The 14,024-nt window shown below is 36.5% G+C and overlaps 1 protein-coding gene across 1 annotated transcript in view; it reads left to right on the forward strand.

The window, feature by feature from the left end:
* The window catches only part of chd5 (chromodomain helicase DNA binding protein 5), a 59,889-nt gene that overhangs the window by 10,819 nt on the left and 35,046 nt on the right, over window positions 1-14,024 (forward strand). The window contains exons 3-9 of the mRNA XM_073825486.1: window positions 1,538-1,695; window positions 9,959-10,150; window positions 10,227-10,345; window positions 10,710-10,951; window positions 11,247-11,359; window positions 11,708-11,837; window positions 13,734-13,900. Of these exons, the coding sequence (XP_073681587.1) occupies window positions 1,538-1,695; window positions 9,959-10,150; window positions 10,227-10,345; window positions 10,710-10,951; window positions 11,247-11,359; window positions 11,708-11,837; window positions 13,734-13,900 (1,121 nt within the window). The remainder of the gene's footprint in view (window positions 1-1,537; window positions 1,696-9,958; window positions 10,151-10,226; window positions 10,346-10,709; window positions 10,952-11,246; window positions 11,360-11,707; window positions 11,838-13,733; window positions 13,901-14,024) is intronic.

The following is a 14,024-nucleotide window of genomic DNA, read 5'->3' on the forward strand; positions in this document are numbered from 1 at the left end:
ATACACTCAGTTGCGACTTAAGTGAACATAAACAGTTGGTTCGTGCATTCGGTCAAAAGAAAGACAAAAAAATCATTCACTGCTCTTGATTGAATCACTTTAGTAGCTCTAATAAAGATTAATCTAAATTTATTTATGTGAATAAATATGTCTGTTTGAACGGATGAAGAATATGGTATTTAAGTTGTTGTAAAGAATGCATAATTAGCCTGTATAACCATTGGTATTTCATTTAAAAGAAGACCATGTTCTTGTTTCTTTATGAGAAGTGGTTTTATTTCATTTTAATATAAAGGCATGTTGTGTGTTGTGGGAGTTAATTGGGTGTCTATCATGATAAAACCTTACAAATTTAGAGAAATGCTTAATAAATGCATTACACTGTAACTAAACCCATTAGATTTTAGCCAACTAAATTTACTGTACATTTAGTCGACTCAAATCTTATGATATTTAGGCCCAGTTTCACAGACTTAGCCTAAGCCAGGATTAGGCAATAGTTCAATTAGAACATTTAAGTATTTTTAAAAAACGTGTTTTAGGAAAAAAAACAGTACTGGTGTGCATCTTGAGACAAAACAAAGAAACATTTTAGCGTGTGTTCACACTTGTAGTTCAGTTCGTTTGGTTTATTTGGTCCTGACCAAAAAAAAGTAAAATGATACATTTGGTCCTGGTCCGTTTAGCATTCACACTGGCATTTTTGACAGCGAACCTAAAGATACCGAACCTAAAGGCATAGTGATGCGTTCAAAACCTGATTGGTCGGGTTGAATGACGTGTATTTTGAGACGGAATTCACCTAACACTCCAAATAAAAAGAAAAGGTGCGTTCGAATTAAAGCGGCACTGCTTGTGTCGAACATGCAGTGCTATCTGCTGGACTAAGCATGCTCACTGTTGAATGTATATTATTTTATTTTCTCTGCCTGCAAACTCACGAAGAGCTCATAAAAGGCATTTTACCACGTTTGCCCTCTGCTCGTTTCGTTTTGGATATACCGCTTGTTCATGACGCATAGTGTTACATCATTTCATTATTTCCTGTTTTTGGTTTGTTTAGAAGCATTTGGTCCATGTTGCATTCATATATCATTCGAAACCGCACCAGAGTTTGTTTGGAAGTGGACCGAGACCCGTCTTTTTAGTGGTCTCGATCCGCTTGTTTGGTGCGCACCAGGGTTCAGATGGCAGCAAACTGCACTATCAGAGCAATCGCACCAGCGTTCGTTTTAATCGAACCAAACATGACAAGTGTGAATGCACCTTTAGTCTAGGACTAGGCTTTGGCCTTGTCTGCGAAACTGGCTAAAACTAAAACCTTTCAGACTAAAATATTACTAAAACCAAATAGCATTTTAGTCAAAAGACTGACTAAAACTAAATCAAAATTTTCTGTTAAAATTAACACTGACGTATAGAGAAAACATAATGGATAGATAGACAGATTAAACAACGGATGGATGGATGACTAGATGGGGGTGATGTGATGTATGCATGAATCTCATAAGCATGAACCTCTTGTGTTTTTTCTCAGATGAGGATGAGGAAGGTGAACGTCGGAGGAATGTCCCCTTGTCACCCTTAGAGAGATTCTTCTCTGAGGATGATTCGGTCAAACAGCATAAGAAGAAGAAACCCGGCAAGATAACGGAGGGAAAAGAGCCCAAAGTTAAGAAAAAGAAGAAAAAGGAGGTAAGGAACTTTTAATTGCTATATAATTGACTGAAATAGATGTCGTTACCACATCATCAGCATGCAAGTGATTTCCGTGTGACAGATTTGTTCGGCTAAATCTGCATTTCTAGTATTTATCCACCTTTTTTCTGAGCAGCTGATGAGCCATGATGGATTCTAACTGATGTACTGGTCTCCATAGAAATCCATATTAGAACTGGGTAAAAAGACTGAATTAATCAAACTGAAACTTTTTCAATATAACTAATATTAATTAATATAAAAAATTTGCCTCCATTGGGAGCTGTATGTATGTGCCATCATGTGTTTTCAATGCAGCTAACCTTCGTCGCTTTATGTCATCTACCCTTTCATTAAACTCATTGTGACATTGCAAAGTGATTAAACTATGGCCCCATGTGTTTAAAACCATTTTACAGTTATATTATCAGTTGGAAAAAACATTAATTTGAATAGAAACACCAGAGACCGGAAATGTAAAGCATTGTTCCAAGCATAGATATATATATATACGTAGATGCCTCATTAGCGACTGTTTGTATGGGCCGTTATACGTAAGCCATCCGCCATTTCACTGCGGTCTACTTGACGTCATTCACCCATAGATCTCATAGTAATCACTGAAAATTCAAAAAGCCACAGTCCTGCCGTTGGTCGTTGGTCTGCGAACCTACAGTATGGTGAATGACGTCAAGTGGACCGTTCCAATATGGCGGACGCATCTACGTGCTTGGAGCGGTCCAATGCGGTATCTATGTATATATATCTATGGTTCCAAGTGGGCGAGACTTCCGTGATCAGGAAAAAGGTGGAGAGCATCCTTGTTGTTTTGGTTTGAATGTCATGGTCCGTTACTAAATGTGTCACCAGTGCAGTGAGGTGACCAGATTTCTGAAGTAAAAACCTGGGCAAGTCAAGTTCAGACAGTTTAGTATGCTCTAAAGTTCAGTCAGATGCTACTTGTTTGCTTAATTTATCATTGCTTTCAATGTTTTTTTGTATGAATGGGGAAAAATGGGAAGAGTTCCAGTTCAACACACACTCAAAGGGACAGTTCATGCAAAAAATGAAAATTGTGTCATTGTTTACTCACTCTAAGGTTGTTCCAAACATGACTGATTTTTTTCTGTGGAACATAAAAGAAGATATTTTGAAAACTGTTTTAATATATATTCTTTTGTGTTCCACAGAAGACAGGACACCAAAAATGGGGACTGTCATATATAAAAAAAATCAGGGCTTTCTCCTAGAAAAGGCTGACATTAGTCCATCCATACAAGACGTAGCGCCCTGATCTGCCTTCAGCATGCATTACAACACAGCACTCATAGGAAAGGCCAGGTGCACTTTTGTTTGCAAGGCCGTGGCATAAACGCTGCTCCCATGAGTTGAATGATCAGTATGAAACAACTTGTTTGACCTCGGGGTATTCTGTCGTATTTTTTTACCGATCAGCCCTTTTCCAGTCAGCTCTCTTGGCGAGAGATAAAAGGTTTGACAGGTCAGTCGGTCACAGTCCCCCCAGCTGACTGTATTTACCATTGAGATAATGAGAGGGATTCCTCTCTTTTTCCTCCCTCGCTTTATCTGCCTCCTTGCACAGATTCAGTCATTCTCTCAAGCCTCCCTCCTTCTCAGCAGTGGTAAATGTGCCGTGGAGAGGGCAGAGAGGTCTCCCCTCAGCCGCTAAGAGCCCTGCTTGGCGTCAGTCATGCTCTCCCTGCAGTGCCGTGTCAGACACGGGCTCAAATCAATGCGGGTCAAAACCACCGCCTGCCCTTCTGCTGTCCGCAAGTCTTAACAGCTCAGCTCGCCAAAGCCGGCCACCTGCGCCGGAGCCTGATAGACTGTGGAGAGTCAGGGGATTGGAATGGGAGAGTGAGAATTGATGCTTTGTCAGATGTAAACAACGATAAGTGACATTTCAGTAGTACAGATGAGCGTTTTTTTCTGGTTCAGTGTGTTGAAAATGAGGATGTTTTTGGGGAAATAGATCCCAAAGATGTCTGACACTATTATGCAGTTCTTTCCCACAGAAAATGCAATTTTTAAAGGCAGAGTTCACCCAAAAATGAACGTTCTTTCATCGTTTTCTAACTCTCATGTCGTTCCAAACCTGAATGACTGACTTTCTTCTGCGGCAGAGTGTTCACGCTGCTTTTTCCTCTCCATACTTTCCAAAAAAAGTGACTAGTTACTGGGGCTGTCAAGCTCCAAAAAGGACAAAAAAGTAGCATAGATGCAACATACACTGCAGGAAATTCTTGAATTTTAAGTTTTTAATATTTTACAATTAGAATGATTGTGCTATTTTCTAAACAAACATTTTGAAATGTCATTCAAAACAATAATTTTATATGCATAAACCTTAATAAATTTGGCTAGTTTTTTTGTTTAAAGAAGACAAAAGGTAACATTTTAAAATATGTTTTTTTAGTTAACATTAGTTAACATGAATTAACATTAAAAATACTTCTAAGGCATTTATTAATCATAGTTACAAATGCGTTTTGTATTGTTTGTTATTGCATTAACTAATAGGACCCTACTGTAAAGCGTTACAAAAACAACAACAAAAAAATGTCATGAGGCAAATAAATTCAAGTCAAGATCATTTTATTTTTATTTTTTAATGAATGGAAAAATGGAAACAGATCCAGTTCAACACATGCTCAAAAGGATAGTTTATGTAAAGTGAAAATTGTGTCATGTTAATTAACATCAGTTAACATGAATTAACAATAAAAAAAAATAATTATAAAGCATTTATTAATCATAGTTACAAATACATTGCGTATTGTTAGTTAATGCATTAACTAACACTAACTAATGGGACCTTACTGCAGTGTCACTAAAAAAAGTCATGAGGCAAATAAATTTAAGTGAAGATATTTTTATTTTAATTTTTTTTAATAACGGAAGAAATGGAAAAAGTTCCAGTTCAACACACACTTCAACGGGATAGTTCATGCAAAAATAAAAATTCTGTCATTTTATGCTAATTAATATTAGTTAACATGGATTACCAATAAAAATGACTTCAAAAGCATTTATTAATTACAAATGCATTGTACATTGTTAAGTTAATGCATTAACTTACATTAACTAATGGAACCTTAACTAATTGTAAAGTGTTACAAAATCAAAAACAAAAAATGGCATTAGACAAATAAACTAAATTAATTTTTTCTATGAAAATGTAATGTATAATGTGAAATTACTAGTGCTGTCAAATCGATTAATCGCGATTAATAACGATTAATCGCATCCAAAATAAAAGTTTTTGTTTTCATAATATAGCCTATGTGTGTGTGCTGTGTATATTTAAGATATATTTAAGGCAAATGTTTAAACATTATACATATATTATTTAAACACAAACTTTAATTTCGGATGTGATTAATCGTGATTAATCGCAATGAATCGATTTGACAGCAATAGATATTACTTCTACAGAAAATATTCATTGTTTTAAGTATGTTTAGATATTTTTATTGGAAAATAATACAGATGAATTAATAAACAATTTTTAGTTTGTTCATTTAACTCATTTTCTGTTTTCCAGCTTGTAAAGCAATACAATAACTATGTCTGAGGAAAAGCCTGAGATTTGTTGAAAATTTTCCCATCCACCATAGGTCACAATACTAATTTGCATTCAATTCAATTTAACATTCAAATGTATTGTGAACAGTCACAAGACAAAAGAGACAATCATATCTGATACCTGGAAAAGTGGCAATCTGCTTAAAATGTATTTTTCATGCTCCACCGAAAAAGGAAACTCAAACAGTTTGCAAGAACATGAAGGTGAGAAAACGATGAAAGAACTCTTCCATTAAAAACTGCATTTTCTATAGGGGAGAACTGCAGGATGCTGTCAAGCCATTATTTACATTAGGTCTATTTTTTTCTTTTGAGGTACACTGTAAAAGAAAATTGTGGTTTGGATTTTGGGAGACCTTTCAGCTCCAGCTGTGAAGCTCTTTAGTGGTTCTAGTCTTTGCCTCTTGTATGATCACCCCTCCTTTTTCACTCGCTCTCTCCTTCCTCTCTCACTTTCTCCCTCCCCCATGTACGTGATTGAGATTTGTCTAGACGGGCCCTAGAACACAGGCACTGCAACCATGGGGACTCTTCATAACAAGCTCGTTATGCAAACGCGTCTGATTGGATGGCGCTGTTCCATTGGCTGCTGCAGTAGAGAGAGCTCCCCCCTGCACCCCCCACCCCCAACACTGCACAGTTTGGTTTCCATGGAAACTCAGAACGGCTGCCGGTGGAGCTTGTGCGCTCTGCGGCAATGCCGGCCTACCCTGCGCCGGGGAGACATCTGCCAGCCAGTGCACAGCTGCAGCACAGCAACAGGCTTTCTCCAATCACGCATATACACACACACACAGAGTAATTCACCCACTGAAACACGTGTGTTCCCTAGCAGTATGATCAATTTGATTGGTTTCCCTGCTTCCAGATGTTACTAATAATAGTGTCGTAATGATCTGGTTTTTCCTTTATTGAAAATGTGGAGTTGATTTTACATTTATCAATAGTTACGCCATAGTAAAAGCCTGGTTTTAATTAAAGTCTGTGGATGTGAGGTCTTTACCAATTAGAAGGATCTCCGTTTAATGCCTCTTACAAGTACTTCAGTTGTGTTTTTGCAGAGGCAAGATTTCTGTGCTCCTGAAATGTCCACTATAAAGTTTAAAGCACTGTTTTTGATAAGCTTGAACAAAAGTCCTTTTAGAACAAGTCAAGTCAACTGGTGATCATGTAAGGAAGACCTCCAGGCATGTAGACGTAAGCATGCAAATATAGCTGCTATGAATGGAGAAATTAGTATAGTGTTAATTGCCTATTATTACTATTATTAAATAATAGTAAAATAACAGTAAATATGGCCCTAAAAATTATGGAATTTACTGTATAACACAGAATGTCATGGAATTTGCCAAATTTTGGATGAATAAATCAAAAGTAGGTCCTTGCACTTAAATCAAAACGTGATATGGACTACTGTCTGTGAATATTACACTGCAAAAATACTATTTAAATATGAATCCAGCATGTTCTGTGTTTCTCTGTGTGAATGAATGGTGCAGACATACTTTTCACTTACTATACACAAACTGAAGCTTGCGTGACGCTTGCAGTGCTTTCAGCCTTTGCCGCCTCAATGTAGTACATGAACACATAAACGTAATCTCTAAAACTGCTCTGAGAGTCACTTCATTAGAATTTTACAGTTTCTTATCTATCCTCATGTCATATACAAACAGAAACTTAAAGGTCTTCACAGCAACCTGTCAAAATAAGAGTTTGGTTTAACTTGAAGAAACTGTGACAGAAATATATTGCTTAACCCCTTAACTGTCACCCCCATTTTTTTAAATAGGCATGAAAGTGCACTATCCAAACTTCAATTGTTGTAATTCATGAACACTTTGGAATACAGATCTAAAGTTGGTCTCTTTTTAAAGAAGACAATCCGCAGATTATTGCAGAAGGGGAATTTTTTCCAAAAAATAAAGTATCAACAAATTATAGAAGTTTAAATTTACTGTAAACAAAATGCACTGTACAATCTTTATTATATTTTATATAAAATACATATTTTTCATAACAAGTTTTATCCTAAATTTGATATCAAATTGAAGCCACACATCTAAATAAGTTATGTTCCAAATTTGAAGTTGATATGAAAAAAGTTAAGGTTCCTGTGAAAATTTGTTTAGGGCGTTATACCACAAACAGCCACCGGGTGCCATCCAAATGCCATATATATTTTTTCTTCATTTTTCTGTCACAGAAGTCTAAAATTTTCTGAAAATTTTTATTCAATCACAAAATAACCACCAAATATGCAATTCTGAGACTCAGACCTTTCCAATGATATGTTTTTTGTCAAGATTGTAAAAAGTTGTGATTCTAAAAGACCGTAATGCATTTTGTAATATGACACCGCTAAGGGGGAGGAGACCACCAAACGATTTTAAAGTATCATTTCCATGGTAATGCAATGTCCAATTTCAAAATGGTTCCACTGGATGATTCTTGAGCTTCTAAGCTTTCAAATGATATATAATTTATGATGGTTACTAAAAACAATTGATAGAGAAAAAGGGCAACGGAAAAAAAGAGCGCCAAGCGTCCCACAGGTGGGACGGTGACAGTTAAGGGGCTAATGTAATTAAGTTATTAAAGCATTACTTTTTAAATAATATTTTTCAGAACATTTATTTACCAGAAAAATGTAAATACACAACACGTTATTTCTAGGGAAAAAAAAGAAATAAAATAATAATAATAATAATATATATATATATATATATATATATTTTTTTTTTTTATTTTTTTTTATAAAATCAATTAATTAAAGATGAATTAAACCTTTAATGAAACCATTATAATGGAATTTTTTGAAGAAAAAAAACAAACAAACAGAATTTGGTAAAAAATAAAAATTAATTTGAGGGGAGGAAAGTAAAACGGATTTCACAGGGACTTAAAAATTTTATTTTTGTTCAACTTTTAATAAATTGCTGTTAAATTGTGTAGGTTTTATGATTTAAATGAACTATATTAATATATATATTTAAATTTAACAATTAAAACAGAGTCTGGGGGGGGGGGGGGGGGATTTTATAAGCAGATTTTATAAGGCCCTAAGTAAAATACTTAGAGATTATTATTGTTATTATGAATGAATGAATGAATGAATGAATGAATGAATGATGCATTTATATAGCGCTTTCATTGTGTATTGCCGTACACCCAAAGCGCTTTACAATCATATAGGGGATCTCTCCTCAACCATCACCAGTGTGCAGCATCCACTTGGATGATGCGTCGGCAGCCACAGTACAACGGCGCCGGTGCGCTCACCACACACCAGCTACAGGTGGAGAGGAGAGAGTTATGGAGCCAATTCAATGAATGGGGATTATTAGGAGGCCATGATTGACTAGGGCCAGTGGAGGGAATTTGGCCAGGACACCGGGGTTACACCCCTACTCTTTACGAGAAGTGCCATGGGATTTTTTAATGACCACAGAGAGTCAGGACCTCGGTTTAACGTCTCATCCGAAGGACGGTGCCTATTATCTTTAATATTTATTATTATTAATCTCTAAGACAGTAACTATATTACTATTGTAATACAACTGTACTGTAAAAGAATAAATAAATGCTTCATAATAGTTATAAAATCACAATATTTAAGCCTTAGATTTTATTTTGGTGGAAAACTGCTAGGAAACATTCCAGTGAAAAATCCAGTGAAATGTTGTGATCACCTGTCCAAAAAATGTTGCTTTTGAAAACTGAATTTGAATACAAAGCATAACTGACTCATGTTGTATTACCAACACACATGCTGTGTTCATTTACACTCACGTGTAAATTAACAGTGCAGCTCTTCAAGGCTGGAATACACGACACAGCTTTTAAAAACTGAACAGATCTTAAAATACTCTGCATCATACACTTAACGACTGAGGATCACACACTACCAGACTTTAAAGTTGTTCCGTTCACAACAAACTCATGCAGAAACGTGCGGCTTGTTCCAAGGAATACGACTTGTTCTCAAAATATCATGTTTAGTATCCTCTGACTGGGTGAAATCACAGTCTGAACTTAAAAAATCTGAGTCTGTGACCATCATGCATTACGTGATTTTCTATGAAATCTGTCAGCTCAAATCTCCAAAGTGCCTCTGACTTTTGGCAACTAGCGTCAACTTCTCCAGACAGTAAATTGGCAGAAAATCAGGGGGAAAACATGCCTTCCAGCGCATTATACTTTAACTGCAGCATTTTGTGGTTTGCAAAACGCAGTAAGCTATATCGCAATTTTTATCGTGGTTTTAGCTAAAGCAATGGTGCAAACCACAATGTTAAAGATCTTTTATGTTGTAATGGAAGTATAAAAATATTTATGGTTCCTAATGAAACATCAGTTTCAGTTATCATTCTGGTAATAAATGCAAAACACTGGCTACTATTAATGGAGAAATTTCCTAAACTGTTCAAAAGCAATCAAATCTGACAATAATGATATCATAAAATATGCTAAAATCACGTTAAAAAACTGATATGTATTTTTCAGTTGGGTCCAGCTAACGTGTATGTGCAGATTCCAGAAAAAAGAAGTTTCATTTCTTACAGCCGCCATACTGAGCGTTAAAATTCCTCCTGTTCATTTTTATACTAGTGTCCAACTTCTTTTTCAATAATGTCTCTGCCTGTACTCACAGGGGCTTCCTAGCGGACTAGATGACATGTCAGACAGAGAGGATCATGGCCACAGATCCGGGAGTGAGAGCAGCACCTACGCCTCCCTGAAGAAGAAAAAGAAGAAGCCCAAAGAGAAGAAGGAGAGGAAAACTAAACAGCGAAAGAAAGATGAAGATGAGGACGACGATGATGACGATGACGGAAACATGAAGGTTCTCACTTAGAAATGCTCTATTATGCTCTAATTTTATAATAAAGAATTTCTCACAGTTTCTCATGTGACACCAGGAACCAAAGTCATCCGGTCAGCTGATGCAAGAGTGGGGTCTCGAAGATGTGCAGTATGCCTTCTCAGAGGATGACTATAAAACCATCACCAACTACAAAGCCTTCAGCCAGTTTCTTAGGTAGGATTTCAGTTTTCCTTCTGCATGGACGTTCTAATGCCCTGCTGTCAAGATGTCTTGTTCTATTTTAAAACGTTCCTTCTGGCAATTGCTAATGCCTGTATGAAGTAATGACATTATGATGACAGGTTTTCTAATAACAGGCATTGAAACAAGATGTACTGTCAGACCCACACCATGCTTGTCTACTGTAACCAGCATAATATTTCATTTAATAGACACTCTTTTAGTATATACTTCCGATTTCTCATTCGTAGTGCCTGAGAACATCCAGTACTTGAGATAAAATCACTTCAATGCATGGCCTCTCATCTTCAGTGTCTAAGAATACTTTTTTCTTAGCTATTTTTTATTTTGTGGCCAGGCCCCTCATTGCCAAGAAGAACCCCAAGATCCCCATGTCAAAAATGATGACGGTCCTTGGAGCTAAATGGAGAGAGTTTAGCGCGAACAACCCTTTCAAAGGCACCTCTGCAACTGCTGTAGCGGCTGCCGTGGCCGCTGCTGTGGAAACTGTCAATGTGGCTCCGCCCATCTGTATTAGAAGTATCCAACAGATCTCACCATCTGGGCCAATCAAAAAAGCCAAAACCAAAGAGGGAAAGGGTATTGCTCTTTTTGTTGATGTCATATATCTATAGGATCAGATTTCCACTTATGTTACATGATTAATGATTGGCTGTTGGGAATTCTTTATAAAAATGTGTTTGGTTTTTCACTGCCACACTTCATATTTTCATCCTATGAATATCTTATATATAGTTGACGCTTTATAGTTAAAGTGTGCTTATGTAGATTCTTTAGAAGAAAAAAAGTGTTTATGTCTGAAGAAAGGAGTATTGTTCTCAGATCTCACAAAAAACGTTTCTGTTTTGTTTATCTCATCTGGACTGCATTGCAGGGCCTGGTGCTAAAAAAAAAAGCAAGCCAGTAAAAGAAACAAAAAAGAAAGGGAAACCGAAGAAGTCCAAATCGAAAGCAGGCCAGGGTGGAAAAAGGAAAAAAGGCTCTTCGGTGAGAATGCGCTTTCACTGAAGTCTTTCTAGGGCTTAACCTGTATCACATGGAAAGATTCCCCCATAGCTCTTCAATTGAGAGAGAATCGAAGATTTTTTTTTTAAGCTTTTCCACTTGCCAGAACAATTCATGGATGGTTTGTATGGATATACTTGACTAGTGTTCTCGTTCCTCCCAGTTTTATTAGGTTCTTTCTGAAGTTGTTTTCCATGTTATGACCTTTTCATTTTTTATGAAGACTTATTGTAAGACTTTTGCATAAACTGTCACATGAAATCATCCAGTTTGAGGAGTGTGACCTAATTTTAGTGAATGGTTTAACTGTTTTAATGCCTTATTTCTTAGAGCGAGGAGGATTTCCTAGACGACTTTTCAGATTTTGATGACATCAGCATTCACAGTGCCTCTGTACTCTCAGACACTTCAGCGGCACCCAAAAAGAAGTCGGCCCGCCGAGGACGGAAAAAAAGAAAAAGTAAATTTATTATTATTATTGATGTTGTTATTATCATTATTGAATACACTTCCTTTCACAAGAGTGAATATTTTAATTTTAGTTTATTTTAGTTAGTAACGTAATCCATTACATTACACATTTTAGGTAATATAATCAAACTACTTTTTGATTACTTTTAGATTACTTTTGACCTAACTCATGTATCAAGTACGAAAATCTTGTACCATATTGACATAAAGAGTAAAGAGTAAGAAAATATATTCCATTTGTTGTTATTAACAATATGAAGTGCATTAAACATTATATTATGTCACGGTTTAACAAATTTTTGTTTGTGAAGGAACTGCATGGGGTTTATGACTTTAATGAAAAACGAAAAAATTAGTTCTGAATCAAATGATTCCAATAAATACATGCTTTGAAGTCCTGTTCTGAATTAAATGATTCATGATACACTTTGAAGTCCTGTTCTGAATCAAATGATTAACGCTACGCACTTTGAAGTCCCGATCTGAATCAAATGATTCACGATACACGTTTTGCCTTGAAGTCCCGTTCTGAATCAAATGATTCACAATACACACTTTTAAGTCACATTCTGAATTAACTGATTTGTAATACACACTTTGAAGTCCCGTTCTCAATCAAATCATTTACAGTACATGCTTTGAAGTCCTGTTCTGACTCAAATGATGCACAGTACACGCTTTGAAGTCCCGCTCTGAATCAAATTATTTGCGATACGCGTTTTGAAGTCCCGATCTGAAACGAATGATTCACGATACACGTTTTGCTTTGAAGTCCCGTTCTGAATCAAATGATTCATAATACAAGCTTTGAAGTCCCATTCTGAATCAAATGATTCACGATACACACTTTGAAGTCCGTTCTGAATCAAATGATTCACAATACACGCTTTGAAGTCTCGTTCTGAATCAAATGATTCACGATACACACTTTGAAGTCCCGTTCTGAATCAAATGATGCACAGTACATGCTTTGAAGTCCAGATCTGAATCGGATGATTCACGATACACATTTTGCTTTGAAGTCCCGTTCTGAATCAAATGATTCACACTACACGCTTTGAAGTCCCGTTCTGAATCAAATGATTTACGATACACACTTTGAAGTCCCGTTCTGAATCAAATGATTCACAATACACACTTTGAAGTCCCGTTCTGAATCAAATGATTCACAATACACGCTTTGAAGTCTCGTTCTGAATCAAATGATTCACGATACACACTTTGAAGTCCCGTTCTGAATCAAATGATGCACAGTACATGCTTTGAAGTCCAGATCTGAATCGGATGATTCACGATACATGTTTTGCTTTGAAGTCCCGTTCTGAATCAAATGATTCACACTACACGCTTTGAAGTCCCGTTCTGAATCAAATGATTTACGATACACACTTTGAAGTATCGTTCTGAATCAAATGATTCACACTACACGCTTTGAAGTCCCGTTCTGAATCAAATGATTTACGATACACACTTTGAAGTCCCGTTCTGAATCAAGTGATTCACAATACACGCTTTGAAGTCCCGTTCTGAATCAAATTATTCGCAATACACACTTTGAAGTCGCGATCTGAATCAAATTATTCGCAATACATACTTTTAAGTCGCGATCTGAATCAAATGATTCACGAAACGTGCTTTGCTTTGAAGTGCCGATCTAAATTAATGATTTGCAATACATGCTTTAAAGTCCTGTTCTGAATCAAATGATTTGCAATACGCGCTTTGAAGCCCTGATCTGAATCAAATGATTCACGATACACGCTTTGTTTTGAAGTCCAGTTTTGAATCAATGATTCGCAATACATTAATTTAGAACTTGAAATTGCACAGTACTTCTGTTCCATAAACCATTTAGGTTTCTCTTTAAACTCTCTTGCTAATGTAGGAGAGGATGGAGACGGCTATGAGACAGACCATCAAGACTACTGTGAGGTTTGTCAGCAGGGTGGAGAGATCATTCTATGTGACACCTGTCCAAGAGCATATCACCTGGTGTGTCTGGATCCAGAACTGGAGAAAGCCCCCGAGGGCAAATGGAGCTGCCCCCACTGTGTGAGGAAATCCCTCCTTGCTTCACAACAAGCATATCAAGCAAAGAAACACATTCTAGTATATTCAAGTCATATATATTCAAGGCCACACAACCTGTGCTATTCAGACTGACAGTTTACTGCCT

The sequence above is a fragment of the Garra rufa genome, chromosome 20 (assembly GCF_049309525.1).
Source record: "Garra rufa chromosome 20, GarRuf1.0, whole genome shotgun sequence".
Lineage (NCBI taxonomy): Eukaryota > Metazoa > Chordata > Actinopteri > Cypriniformes > Cyprinidae > Garra > Garra rufa.